Genomic DNA, 15,557 nt, shown 5'->3' with positions numbered 1-15,557 from the left:
TTTTAACCTTAAACCATATTTATTTAATATTTTCCCTGTTACACTAAAAAAACAATTTTATATTTGTTTTTAAATTTTTTGAGTTAAGTTCTCTCCCTTATCCCTACCCACAATTAAGAAACCACATGTGAAGTTGTGCAAAACATTTCTACAAAAGTCAAGTTGTGAAAGAAAACATAGATTTCTCACCTTAATGAAAATAAAAACCTTCAAGAAAACTTAAGTTTTAAAAAAGAGAGACAGAGAAAAAAAAAAGTATTTTTCATCGTAAGTCCTTTAGAGTAGTCATGAATAACTATATAACTAAAAGTAACAAAGTCATTTACAAAGTTTTGAATGCTGTGGATAAGTTCACTTACCCTAATCATCCCAGAACATTGCTATTATTTTGTATATAATACATTTCATTTTGCTTGGGTTCATGAAAGATTTTTCCAGATTGTTGGCTTATTTTTCCTGAGAGCATCTTGCTCATCATTTCCCATAAAACAATTAATATTTCGTCACAAACACATACCACAGTTATTGAACCATCCTCAATTGATGGGCATCCTATCAATTCCCAGTTTTTTGCTCTGAGAAGAGAGCTGCTATGAATTGTTTTTGTTACATATAGGTCATTTTCCTTTTTTCTTTTTTTTTTTTTTTTAATCTCTTTTGGTATTCATGCCTAGTAATTATGTTGTTAGGTCAAAGGAGATACATGAATTTATAGCTGGGCACAGATGACATCTTTTGATCATTTATCAATTTGGACATAACTATTTTTTATAAATTTGACTCAGTTCCCTCCATGTTTGAAAAATGAAGCTTTATCAGAGAAATTTGCTTCAAAAATCTTTTTTACAATTACTCTTGCTAACTTATATATCCCCTTCCCCCAATTTATTCTCTCTCTCCCTTCACCCTATCCCTCCTCAAAAGTGTTTTGGTACTGACCACTCCCTTCCCTAATCTTTTGTCTCTTTTACCGTCTTCTTTCTTCCCCCTCTTCCTATATATCATATATTTTCCTACAGGATAAGATAGATTTCTATATTCATAATGAGTATGTATGTTCCTTTTTGAGCCAATTCTGATGAGAGTAAGATTCACTATGAATGTCCTTCATAAATCACAATGCCAAAAATTAAGTATAATACTTCAAATGTAATTTGATTATTGCAGAGTTCATTGAAAATTCTTGCTTCCCATAATTAAAACTGATTCTAGGTCTCTACCAAAAAGATAATTTCACTAAGAATTTAGTAAAGTGGTTCAAGTTAACTGGACTAATTTTATTTTTCAAAACTTAGCAAATTAAGAAAAATCCCCCATGGATGGAATCAACCTTTTCATTTCCTTCAAGTTCCAGCTAAGATGCCAGAGGAAAGATCAGCCTATTAAGAAGGACCCTGACAAGAATCTTGCCAGCAATGACTAAGAGAGAGATCTTTCTGTGATTGTCACTGGACAATCTATTCCCCCTTTACCATTATAAAGATGAATAATGGAGACATCTTTAAACTCTTGGAGTATAACTTCCTCTTGTCATGTAATCTGGAAAATTTCAGTCAGCTTCTATATGAGCAGTGAGTGGACCACCCATCTTATAAATCTAAACTGGAATAGAATTAGTACCAGTGCCTAATGGCATTGAAAATCTCTTATTCAATGGGAACTTGATCACCTAGGGACTTGAGATAAAAGGTCAATAGTTTCATCACTGATTGATGATCATCTGCTGAGAACACTATGGAAATGATTCAACCCCTCTCTCCACAATCATGTCCTTATCACTAATTAATGTGGCTCCCTCAGCACTGAATGGTTGAGACGCATCAAAGGTCTTGCTCCAAAAATATTGCCTTTAGAGTCTCATAAATATACTTTGGATTGTTACTATCTGTATAAAACTGAATTTTATCTGTCTTTTTATGGAGTCAGGAATCCTGTGTCTCTCTAAGCTTCACTTGTACTTTACTTTTGATGGAATTAAATGCTGTCTTCATAGACATGGATGAACCAAAATGCTGGTATACCTCACGGAAGTTCATGTTTTTCATTTAGAAGCTTTTCAGAAAGGGCCAAGGCATGGTTAATATGGTGTTTGCTGATTGACAATTCTAGGAAAAAGATCAGGAGCAGAACAGAGGTTTGTACACCATGTATGTAGATCTGACCAAGGCCTCTGATACTGCCACTCAGGAGGACTTTTGGAAAATTATGTCAAAATCTCATTACCTGGAAAAGCTAATCATTATTTGATATCAATTTCACAATAGCATGCTTGCCCAGATTCTGGATAATAAAGGATGCTCTTGTGCTCTGCCAGTCACCAAGGTGCTGTGCTTGCTCCTATGCCTTTTAGCATGATATTTTCAGCCATGTTGTCAAATGCCTTCATTGAGGATGAACATGGCATCAAGGTTAACTACTACATAGATGGTAAATTCTTCAACATGAAAAGACTACAAAAGCTAAGACTAACATGGCACAAATTAATGCAACCTCTGAAGCTGATATACAACAAAATAAGGATTTGACTCTCTGCTGCTTGTGCTCATTCTGGCCTAACAATTAACACCAAGAAAACATAAGTACTCCATCAAACAATACCACAGCATCCATGTGTAGAATCAGACATTACAGCAAATGGAGAAGTTTTAAATGCTATGGATAAGTTCACTTACCCTGGCAGTATATTTTTCAGGGATGTCCACATTGATAATGAGGTTGACAACTCATTTCCAGAGCTAGCTCAGTATTTGAGAGGCTCCGAAAGAAAATGTGGGAGAAAAGAGTCACACTGACTATCAAATTGAAGGTCTACAGAGCTATAAATAGATGCCTGTGAAACCTGGGCAGTATACCAGTATCATGCCAGGAAACTGAATAACTTCTCTCATTTGAATTGTGTTAGTTTGATTCTAAAGATTACTAGGCAGGATAATATATCAGACACTGAGGTCCTTTCTCAAACTAAACTGCCAAGCATTCCAACTCTACTGCACAGAGCACAACTCCACTGGGATGACCATACTGTCCAAATGCCAAACGGTCGTTTGCCAAAAAAGATAATTTTATGGAGAACTCATACAGGACAAGCATTTACAAGATAGTCAGAAAAAGCAATATAAGGACGCTATCCATATCTTTAAAACTCTGGAATTCATTGTGCAACATGTGTGACACTGGTAGAGGGCCACCTAGCATGATGTGCCATCATCAGAGGAGGTACTATGCTCTATGTATAAAGCAGAATTGAATTAGCTCAAAAGAAACGTGAGATGCACAAATTTGGAGAATCTACCCCAAATGTTCACACAATCTATTTGTGCTCCATCTCTGGCAAAGTATTCCAAGATCATACTGGTCTAATAAAGTACAATAGGACACACTTTTGGTACTCTTCAAGAAAGAAAGACAATCATCACCATACTACAATACCACCTGCTATAAGAAGTTTTTGCTGATCCCTCTTAATTACAGCATCTTCTCTCTGCTACTTCTAACTTGTCCTCTATATAGTTCGTTCATGTATGGGTAGTTGTATGTTGTTTCCTCCATTAAACGGTAAGCTCCTGGAGATCAGGGACCATCTTTTACTTTTCTTTAAATCCTTAATGCTTAGCATAATATCCAGGACAAAGTAGGTACTTAATAATAAATAAAAACTTTAGTTATTTGAGAAACTATGAGTCTATAAAATCATACTTATTCCTGTATAATGTCTACCAAGTTCTACCTCAGATTTGAGTCATAGGGAATGAGAAAGATGCCTTCAGTCTCCTAAAGAAAAGGCTAACTTAAGAGTGACAGAAAAAAAATTTTGAGCCCTATTTAGCACCTATGCTATGCTGTGGCAATACCTACTCCCTGAATACCATACAACACATTCTTGATTAGCTGCTCTCCCTTGGGTGAGAGAAAGCCATCTGTTTTCATGGTTTACCCGTACCTGTTGTTGGCAGTAAAGTTAGGTGCCAAGGATATCGTGCCTTCTTTTTTCCTCAGACCAACTGAGGAGTCAACTGTATTGGTGCTTCGAGTACTAGATGAGATGGTGAACACTCTGGGCTGGTCATCCTGTTATGGAACACAGAGGCAACCTAAGTAAGAAGACAGGATTTAGATCACTAACCTCAACTCTACCTCAATTATCTGTATAATACTTGGGCATATCATTTCTTCTGGTATCAGGTTTTCTATCCACAAAATGGAGAGAGCTATAATTGGCCTTCATGTGGTGGAAAGAGTAGCCGAATAAGCTGAAAAATTCTTTCTAATGAGAACGACTTGATAAAAATTGTCTGGTGTGTATTTACTTTCCCTTTTCTAGAGGTAGAAATGCTTCATAGCAAGTAACCGTCTTCTCTTTCCCTTCCTAATATCAAACCTTCTAAGGGAAGAAGAAAGTAGAACCAGAAGGATCAACAGTTCTATTTCATCTCTAACTCAAACTCCCACAGATCCCCTTACCAGAATATTCCATGTGGTTCTCTTCTCAGGTGAAGTTTTGCACAGACCTGCCAGCTTCTTTCTCCCTCCAGTGCTGCTGTCAAAGAAGGTCAGGAAATCTGTGGGTTGGTCAGTACTGGGTTCAGAAAAGGAAGAAGGAAAAAAATGAACGTACCCAGATTTCAGACACAAAATGAAATCTAACAAGCTGAGGTCAAATCATTATCGAGAAATGCAGCCTTATGTACACATAGCCCAATGACTTAGTTTCTTAGTTCTTATTTAGAAGTCACGATATATGACATCTATACAAAAATGATTTGGGGCTTTAATGGTAGTTCTTATTCTTGAATGAAGACTTCAACATCAGACCCAAACTTTGGCATAAACTGGGTTTTTTTTTTTTGGAGGGGGGGAGTGGGGATGGGTGAGAAGTACACAGAAAATAGTGATAAGCTTCCCAAAAAAGAAAAATAAATAAATAAAAGAAGATTATGAGCTATTTTTAAAAATTGCAAAAAAGAATATTAATCTGGCAAAGTATAGAAAAGCACAACTTCTTCGAAAGTTACATGTTGGAGAGACAAAGATGGCAAAGTCACAGCACAAGTACTACAATACGCCTTCCACAAAAAAAAAAGAAAAAAGAAAAAAAAAGAAAAAACTGTACCAAGATTCAATTCTGACTGAGATAATTAAAAAAATAAATTAATTAAATCACAGTGAGATTTATTTGATTTATTTTTCTAGGCCAAGTAGGCATAGATAAAAAGATAATGACGTCTATAGATGCTAGGAATCAGGTCTATCTAGGAGCATATTGCATGGAACCTCCCAGCTAAAGGAGGCCTGCCTTCACAAGGTCCCAGAAGCATACAAAGGAACCTGTCCTTGTTCAGAGAGCAGAAATTAATGTCAACGTGTATGTGTGTGTATTTCTGTTTCCCTTCTCCTCCAACCCCATTCCAATGCAAGGTTCATAGATCCAGTGTGGGACTGAGAAGAGGACCTGTGCCTAGGAATGGTAAAGGAGAAGTTATAGGAGCTATAGGTTTTTAGAACAAGTATAGAAGAAAGTAATAGGTAACCAAAGAAGCAGAGAAGGGTCTTAATTCTAGCTCATAGTCCTGTCTGAAGCCTACAACAGAATAACCAAGGCAAGAATCCTAGACCAAAGGAAAACTGTGAAGGGGCAGGTCAATTCTCTGAGAGCCTTCACAATTGTGGATCATAACATCTCAAGGAGTTGCAAGGCAGCCTTTGCTGACATAGGTGTAGTGCACTGGGAGTGAGATAAACTGGAGGCAAAGGGAAGAGGAGAGAGGTAAGACAACACAATGGCCTCTCAATCAGAGATCAGAGAACAGCAACTGCCTTTCAGTCTCTTTGTATCATCCTCTCACAAGAAGAGATCCATTTAGGTTGGATCTCCAGCAGCCATTGTCAGGGGGCTCTCATGTATTCCAACAACTCCCATGTATTCCAAGAGAAAACCTAGCGAAGTTTCCAGCTGCTACATAGTGACTGAGTCAACAGCAGTTTATAGTTGCTCAGACTGCAATCTAGATCAAGAACTTGGAGAGCTCAGATCAGGAAGGCAGTGATCAGACTACTCCCTGGATCATATCATTATGAGAACACTAGAAGTCTTCATTCACCAGCCTGACCTCTCCCTATAATATAAGAATAACACAATTCTCACCACCTCCAAGAAAGCAGCAGCAAGATCCAAGGGAACACAAGCACAACTTAAAAATTCCTTCCAAGAAGGAAGACTGAATCACCACTGCTACTCCTGTTTCTGCTGCTCTGCTTCTCCTCCTGCTGACATGAAAGCCGCTCCATACCACTTCCAGTACTACTGTTTGGGAAGGCAAGAAACCATATGCTACAGCCACATCACCTTGCAGAAACTGCCCTGTGACCTGCCCTCTAATGCATGCAGCCTCAGCAACATGGACTCCAACTTCAAATATTGCTGGGGAGGAGTTGTCCCCAGCCCAGGGCAACAGTAGCATCCTGGCCTCACATCCCTCCTGCTCAACCAAGACAACAGCCAAAGGCAACGATGGCAAGTGCCAAGCAAGCATCAAGTACTGAAGCATCTTTCTTGTTTGAAATGAATCAAGTATCTAATTTGATAAGTTCTGAAGCAAATGAGTACTGAAATACCACTGTATAGTATTATGGGAGAGGGGATGAAATAAAGGACTCCAAGCACTTTCAATGTAAAGACCAGAGCTGCGTAGAATTTTGAAAAACAGACAGAAGAATTAAGAAAAACAAAAAAAGTATGAATATGAATGAGCAATTATAGGGGACTAACTAAAGATAAACTGTTTATATTCTAATATGTAGAGATAATAAATGTTTACTCTATGAACACTATTATCTGGAGTCATAGGAGAAGTATAATAAGACAGAGGGCTTAGGAGTAAGCAAGCTTTTGTTATATTTTGATGACCTTAAAAAAAAAAAAAGAAGGGAAAAAAATGGGGAAAAAGAATACAAGGGGGTACGGGAAGGATAAGGAAAGAAGGATGGAGGAAATTATTTCACATAATCAAAGTATGAAAGCAGAAGACTATAAACAAAAAAGAGCAGGCAACACTTGAATTTCACTTCCATTTTACCTGGTCAAAGGAAAAAACACACATACATATACCCACAGTTGGATGCAGAAATACATTTCACTCAACATAAAAATAAGGAAAGAGGGTGCAAAAAAGAAGCTTGCCCTGGCATGTTTGTCTGTCTGTCTCTCCCTCCCTCTTTCTTCTCCTTTTTCTCCCCCCTTCCCTCCCTCTCTCTCTCTCTCTCTCCTCTCTACTACACACCACCCCCTTATTTCTATCCTATGCAAGGTCATAGACCCAGGGTGGGACTAAGAAGGAAACCTGTACCCTAGAAGTGGTGATCAAGGGGAAGGGGAGATTGAAGGGCTTAGGTTATGTACTGATTGAGGAACAAGTATAACAAGTAGTTATATGGATATAACCCAAGGGGCAGAGAAGATCTTACCTCTACTTCATACCCTAATCGGAGAATTGCAGCAGAATAACCAAGATAAGAATACCAGACCAAAAGAAAGCCTGCAGTTCTGTCACTATGAACTTGCAGAGCTTTCCAGTGGCTGAGTCTTGCAGCAATTTACTGGACCTCTAACCAGGGGCAAATCCATGGTTGTGTTGCTCAGACTCAAACTTCCAGTGGGAGATTAACCAAAGTATGGATTAGTACTAAGCAAAACTCTAATTATTGAGATAGATCTCCCAAGAGGGGTTGAAAAGATTTTTTTCTTTATTTTCCATGGGGGTGATATAGAAAGAACTCAGATTCCCATTATTAAAAAAAATAAAATTTAATTTTAAAAAATTACATGTTTTCTGTAATAGATTTGGCTCTTTTTAAACAATGAGATGATTCAAGGCAATTCCAATAGACTCGTGATGGAAAGTGCCATCTACATTCAGAGAGTGAACAACGGAGGCTGAATGTGGATCAAAGCATAGTATTTTCACCTTTTGTTGTTGCTGTTTTTATTTGTTTGCTTTTTTTCTCTCTCATTTTTTTTCACTTTTGTTCTTATTTTTCTTGAGTAACACGGCAAATAATGGAAAGATGTTTAGAAGAATTGCACATGCTTAATCTATAACAGATTGCTTACTATCTTAGGTTCCAGGGCAAAGGGGGGGGGAGAGAGAGAGAAAGTTTTGAAACACAAGGTTTTATAAAGGTGAATGTTGAAAACTATCGTTGTATATTATTTTTTTTCAGGTTTTTTTTTTATATTTTATTTTATTTTATAATAACTTTATATTGACAGAATCCATGCCAGGGTAATTTTTTTTACAACATTATCCCTTGCACTCGCTTCTGTTCCGATTTTTCCCCCTCCCTCCCCTCCACCCCCCTATCCTAGATGGCAAGCAGTCCTATATATGTTAGATATGTTGCAGTATATCCTAGATACAATATATGTTTGCAGAACCGAGCAGTTCTCTTGTTGCACAGGGAGAATTGGATTCAGAAGGTAAAAACAACTCGGAAAGAAAAACAAAAAACCTTGCATATTATTTGGAAAATAATATATTAAAACCAAAAAAAGTTACATATTGAAGTTATGATATACTTAAAAGGAAAAATAAGCCAAACTTAGGCCATTCAGTTTCTTTCTATAGAAAATGATAATTTTCTTTGGTATTAAGTTCAGAATTTTAAAAATCTGAAGAGATTTTACCATTTAAAAAATACACACACACACACACACACACACACACACACACACACACACAATGTTTATATATGTGTCTATGCATATATATATATATATATATATATGTATATATAAAATCAATGTGGATATCCTTGGAAAGTATATATGTGCACATATACACATATATGCATACATCCTAAGAACCTCAGGTCCCTGTTCATTTAGTCAAGTTCTACAATATTAGTTATTTAATCAAGAATACTGACTAAGAGGTTAAATCTCTCTGCTTTATTCACCTTCTATGTCTCCTTTCTAGACTGTCAAAGATTCTAGTATTTTATCATTCTGCAACTCTCTCAGTGATTCTTCAACCCAGAAAAGTAAAAATGTTGGGTTCCAAAAGCATGAAGTACTATGAGAATATGCTCCCTTAACCTTCTCTCACTTATTAATAAAGATCTACTGAGAGAAAATGGAATGACAAATACTTCAAGCATATACAAGAACTATCTATCAAGTGAACTGTCTGTCATTAGCCCTAGGCTGGGATTTCTCCTTTTACTTTGGAAAGTGGAATTAGTCAACAGAATTGGGAAGTAAGGTTTCAGGAGCGTTACGGGATGCAGATCATTTCTTAGCTTCTAATTACTAATATTTCTGATAAAGTCTCCTTATATCCCAACCACAAAAGAACCACCATTCTAAAAGTAAACATAGATTGGATATTTTCTTGAGATCTCACATTTAGAGACCAGAAAAATTGTTTGCTACAGGCTTTTAACATAGATATTTAGTGTATAAACAGGTGAGGAAATATTCTAGCAACCTGCCTCATGACCCAGAACAAAAATCACCAAAAAACATTTGGCCAAATGTTTCCTAGATAGTATAAACAATGGACTCCTAGTGAGTAAAACCTACTTCCAAGAGGCTTCAGTAATATTTTATATTTGTAAAGAACTTTAGGTTAAAACATTTCCACATATATTAGCTCATCTGATTGTTATAACAACCCTCTTTCATAGCACAAACAAGATCATATTTTGCTTATCAAGGAGATGGTTCAAATTTATTTTTTAGCGCTACCCAGTCAAGGGAATCCAATGACGGATCTCTGGCAATGATCTCAAACTAACAATGAATAGAATAACATCTCTAAAACTACAAATACAAAGGAGTTATGTCAAGGAGAGGAAACAAGTTAAGTAAGATCAGAAACAGGAAGAAGATCTTAATGAACACATTTGGAACTTACACTGTGTATCACAATACTGGAATTTGACATTGAGCAGGAGAGAAGTTTAGGACACATTATATAATTCAGTTATTCAAATGAGATAAGAGTACCTGTATGACTTCATGCCAAGGAAGTGAATAGGGGTAAGGGCGATAGTCATGTCTGAATCAAATTCTTTTTTTTTTTTTTTTTAATTTTATTTTATTTAATAATAACTTTGTATTGACAGAATCCATGCCAGGATAATTTTTACACGACATTATCCCTTGCAATCACTTATGTTTCGTTTTTTTCCCCTCCCTCCCTCTTCCCCCCCCCCAAGATGGCAAGCAGTCCTATATATGTTAAATATGTTGCAGTATATCCTAGATACAATACATATTTGCAGAACCGAACAGTTCTCCCGCTGCACAGCTGAATCAAATTCTTAAAAGGCAACATTTATGGAAAGGAAGAAAAGAGATGCTTTAGGCATCTGAAAAACGAAATAGCTCTGCCAATTTTGCAACAGATTTCTAGTTCTTTAGCCCCTTCTCATTATTAATACAAAAAAAACTTTTTGCATAAAGAATATAAAGCAACACAACACTAGAAAACAAGAAAGATTTGAGGTATAAACCCAGAATTCTTTTTCTTATTATTCCTATAAGAGAGGTAATATAAGTACTGTCACCCATTTTAAATAATGACAAAACTGAGGCCCAGAACAGTTAAGTAATCCATGGCCACATGAACTTAATTAAATTCAGGCTTATCCTTTACAACATTCACAGTTATTTAATTAGGAATATTGAAGAAGAGGTTAAGTCCCTCTGCTCTATTCAACTTCCATGTCTCCTTTCTAGACTGTCAAAGATTTTAGGATTTTATCATTCTGCAATTCTCTCAATGATTCTACAATCCAAATAAGTAAAAATGTTGGAGTCCAAAAAGCTGTCCAGGCCCAGGGCTCCACCAAACCTGACCTGGTTATTTGATGCTGCTATAACATAGCTCCAAAGGACTATTTTTCCAAGAGTCTGAAATCTCTTGAACAACTATCCCAGATGTCCCTGACTTGTTCTGGGGCAAAAGGCAGCCTCTTCCCTCTCTCCCTAGAGGAAAACTCCAATCCTTGGCCCCTAGCCCAGAATTTAATTCTCTAAAGATTCTACCAGCCCTCCCACAAAAGAATTCCCTTGGCTTTTATAAACAATGCATTCCTGAAAAGGGGTGACAGGAAGAAGAAAGACCCCTTTCCAAACTGAAGAGAAGTATTAAGAAAAGAACACAAAAAGGGTTCAACAGTCAATCTCCAGTTCATTTAGATGAATAGGCAGCTTTTCCTAACCAAAAAAAGGTTAGAAGAATTTTAACTGGCTTCCTTTCCCAATTCTCTCAAAGATTAGAATATGAAAAGAGAGGGACTATTACAGCCTTCTGGAATCCTTTTTCCATAGCAGAACTGCCAACACATAAAGCAAGAAAGTCAAAGGACTAAGGGTCAGTACAGGTAAGGGAAGCTTATGAAGAAGAACCCAACACAGTAAAGAATAGAGCCCAGAACAACTCAAAACACTTAAACATCACTGATTATGATCACCATTTCTTTTTTTCCCCATAAGCCAACAATTGCCTACATCCAACCCTGGAAGAGAAGGGGAGACTCTCAAAGCAGGACCCTTGACTATTACATTCTTCCACTGCTTTCTTTTCCCACCCTCATCCTCTTTTATTATTTTTTTTCCTATGAAAGACATAAAATAGCAAGGAAGAAGAAAAAAATGCCCTAGTCCCCCAACATCTGTTCCAGAAGGAAGTCAAGTCACCTTTCAGCCCTGCTGCCTCTCTCTCACAGAGGGTACAAAAGCTGAGCCATTAGTCTGGAAAGACAGTATTTCCTGATCCACAAAATGATGGTAACACCATTTTAGGTCATACCACTGAAGCAAGTGCTCTTTCCTTTCTGATGTTTGAGGGAATTCCCTGGAGAGATAGAAAAGCCTATTCTAAGAAAATTAGGGCTGAACTAGGGGCAAAAGCTAAGAGGATTACCTGAGGGTACCATTCAACTGCTGATTGACATGGGTTGTACTGCTGGATCTTCGAAGGTTATTGATAGCTCTGGAATTCCCAAGTCCTGTACTCTCCTGAAAAAAAAAATCAAACAAGCAACAAATAATTTTTGAGGATCTATAAAGTATAAGAACTACAGTAGATATATACAATTATATATTGTTGACTGGAAGGAGCTTATACTCTAACTGGGAAATACACATGAAAAAAGTAGGAACAAACACATGATACATACAAATACAATGAAGTACTAAATCATGTTGTACAAACTACAAATGTTAAAGAATTTCGCAGAAGGGGAGAGGTCAATGTGAGTTAGAACCATTTTGTGAAAAGCTTCAAGAAGAACTTGAGTTAGGCCTTAAAGGATAGGTAGGATTTTTAGAAAGAAGAGAGAAACAATGCACCAGATTTAGAGAATAACAAATCGGAAAGTATAAATATAACATGTTTGTGGAACAGGGATCCAGTGACCAGAACAAAAGATATATGTTAAAGAAGAATAGGAAATAATGTTAGGTAAGGTAGGTTCAGATTAGAGAAGGATTAAAAGTCAGAAGAGTTTAGATTTAAAACAACAGCTATACAAGTTTTGACCAGGAAAGTGATATGATGATAATAATGCCCAAGAAAGATTAATCAGTCAGGATACACAGTTACACAGGATGAATTAGATGAGGGAAAAACTGGAGTGGTGAATGGAGGGGAAGTCAGCCTATAAACTAGGGCAATAGTAAGGAATGAAGTTCTAAATTAAAGTGGTACCAGCATGACTTGAGAAAAGAAAAAGAATATTAGAGATAATTCTCAGGGGGAAAAAAGTAGCATTTGATAGTTTGGGGATAAAGGATATGAAGGAGGGACATGAGTCAAAGGTGACTCTAAATTTTCAAGTCTAGATAATTAGTCCTATAGCAGTATTACTAACTGAGAATCTGACAAGAAAAGTGTTTTGAAAAGTCGGGGAGGAGGGGCAAAGAATCTGTTTCAAACACACTGACTTAGAAATGTTCAACAGATAGAGAAATATAACTAAGGAAATGAAACTTTCAAAGTTAAGAGGTCAGAACTTGATGTAAATATTGGGAGATACTAGTATATCTATATCTATATCTATATCTATATATATTTATATATAGAGGTATCTATAAAATGGTTGGAGTTATAGAAATTGATGGAATAAGATAACAACTTATAGTGCCTTATTGATTTTTACAAATATTGCTGCCCTCTTGGTTGAGAACGTTACCAAGAAAAATCAATTTACCTTGAACTCTATCAAATCTCCTCATATCAATATAATCCTCAATAATCCCCTCTTTATTTCAATCTCAAATTAAAAGGCGACCTTTATCCTTACAAAGAAAATTCCCTGTCCTTGTACCTTTGATCTTATCCCTTCCTATTTTCTCCTGAAGACTGCTCCACCATGAGCTCTGTTCTACTTTACCCAATTCTCCCATCCCCCACCATTTACAAGGTTCTTCACTGCTATCATCTATAAACACAACAAAGTCCCTTTTATCCTCAAAACCTCACTATAGACTACTAATCCCTTCATGCTATCCTATTATTTCTCCTCCATTTCTTAACCAAAGTCCTCGAAAAAGGACCAGAACTTAATAGAATATTTGACATACAAAATCCAGGAGAAATATAAGGCAAAAAAAAAAAAAATCAAAGATCAATTATAAGGGATTTAATAAAGACAAATATAAACTCCTTTTTGGAGACTTTGTAAGCTCTTAACAACCTGACTCCAAGATGCTTTTTCAGATACACTGCCCTATCCCACTGCACAGTCAAAGAATCTTCTTGCTGTTCTTGTCTGGTCTCTGTGCCTTTGAACTATTATCCATGGCTTCTGCCTTCTCCCCTTCACCTCTTGAAATGCCTGGTGTTTCATTAAAAAAGTAACCACTTTGATCCAACTATTCTGGAAAATAATTTGGAACTATGGCTAAAAGGCTATAAAATTGCATACTCTTTAATTCAGCAATAGCATTTCAAGGTCTACATGCCAAAAAGATTACAAAAAAGGAAAAAACTCAAAAAATTTTATAGTAACTCTTCTTATGGTAACAAAAGAAATTGAGGGGATGCTCATAAATTGGGGAATGACTGAAATTGTGGTATGTGAATGTAATGAAATACTATTATTCTATGACAAATGATGAGCAGGATGGTGTCCAGAAAAATCTGGACAGATTTACATGAACTGATGCAACATTGTGTGATGATCAACTGTGACAGACTCTTTCCTCAGTAATAAAATGATCCAATGTAATTCCAAAAGATTCATCATGGAAAATGCTATCCAGATCTAGGGAAAGAACTATGAAGTCTGAATGCATACTGAAGCATACTATTTTCACTTTCCAAAAGACTTATCATGGAAAATGCTATCTACATCCAGAGAAAGGACTATTAAATCTGAATACATACTGAAGCATACTGTTTTCACTTTTTTTATTGTTGTTTTCTTGAGTTTCGTTTTCTTGTGGTTTTCCCTTTTGTTCTGATTTTTCTTTCAGACATTATTAATGTGGAAAAATGTTTAACATGATTGTACATGTATAACTCATATCAGATTACTTTTTTTGGGGGGGGGATGGTGAAAGGGAAAGAAAGGAGGGAGACAGATTTGGAATTCATAAAAAAATGAAGATGGAAAACTATCTTTATGTGTAATTGGAAAAAATAAAATACTATTAAGTTAAAAAAAATTAATCATTTTCTATAAGTGATTTTTCCTAGTTTTTCCAGTGACCAAAAAGATCATCTTGCAGCTACTTTGCAGACACCATTAGATGAAGAGGGCAGGAGTTATTTGACTTTTGTTTTTGTATCTAAAGCATCTAAATTCTAGTGATTGATCACTTTTTTTAAAGAATAGTAAACTAAAGCTCCGATAAAATAATTTTTTTCAAATAAACCTAATTAAATGCCAGATCATAAACTTAATTAAAACTTCTGATTCTAAGCTAACTATTCATTCCTAACGGACTCTAAAATGATTATCATCATGATTCCAAGAGATTGAAAGATTATATGATTTGAGGCTAAGAAACTACTGGGGTCTTTTTAAAGAGCTTTTCAAGCAGTGAGAAAACAATTTATATACTCAGGAAATTTTCCAAGTGCAATCTAGTCTTCTCTCCTAATAAATTCTGGATCCAGATCATTGTTCAAATGCTATACCTGTGCAAGTTAAATGTACTGACTCAATGGGACTAACTGAATGATGGGCCATCTATCCAACTATATGCCACGTAGTCTGTTAACATAAATTCTTTATCCACTTAGTTTTTTCCTATGTGGATTGAAAGGCTAACCTATTTTGAATGGCAGTGGCTTTTAGATTACAGAGAAAGCTGTGTAATGTTCCAAGCTTTAATTCATCTAGAGTAATATCATGTACAAACAAGAGTTTTTAGAGAATGTCACAACTCATTGGGAATCCCTCTTCCATTTGAACTTAACAAAAGATTTCCTCTGTGTCACTGACTGGCAGTGAACAAAGATCTCCTGGCTTTGCTTGATATTGAAACTTGGGACTCCACTGAACAAAAGTATCTTTGTAATTATAACTATAAAGAAATCTTATAC

At 36.1% G+C, this 15,557-nt stretch overlaps 1 protein-coding gene across 4 annotated transcripts in view; it reads right to left on the bottom strand.

The window, feature by feature from the left end:
• Nucleotides 1-15,557, bottom strand: part of CEP131 (centrosomal protein 131) — a 53,882-nt gene that overhangs the window by 33,644 nt on the left and 4,681 nt on the right. For all 4 annotated transcript variants that reach the window (XM_051995403.1, XM_051995404.1, XM_051995402.1 and 1 more), the window contains 3 exons: nucleotides 11,928-12,022; nucleotides 4,462-4,576; nucleotides 3,941-4,068 (listed from right to left, as the gene is read on the bottom strand). In XM_051995403.1, coding sequence (XP_051851363.1) covers nucleotides 3,941-4,068; nucleotides 4,462-4,576; nucleotides 11,928-12,022 — 338 coding nt within the window. The remainder of the gene's footprint in view (nucleotides 1-3,940; nucleotides 4,069-4,461; nucleotides 4,577-11,927; nucleotides 12,023-15,557) is intronic.

This window comes from Antechinus flavipes, chromosome 4, assembly GCF_016432865.1.
Source record: "Antechinus flavipes isolate AdamAnt ecotype Samford, QLD, Australia chromosome 4, AdamAnt_v2, whole genome shotgun sequence".
Taxonomy (NCBI): Eukaryota; Metazoa; Chordata; class Mammalia; order Dasyuromorphia; family Dasyuridae; genus Antechinus; species Antechinus flavipes.
The sequence above is the reverse complement of the archived record's forward strand: the minus strand, read 5'-3'. Positions and strand labels throughout refer to the sequence as shown.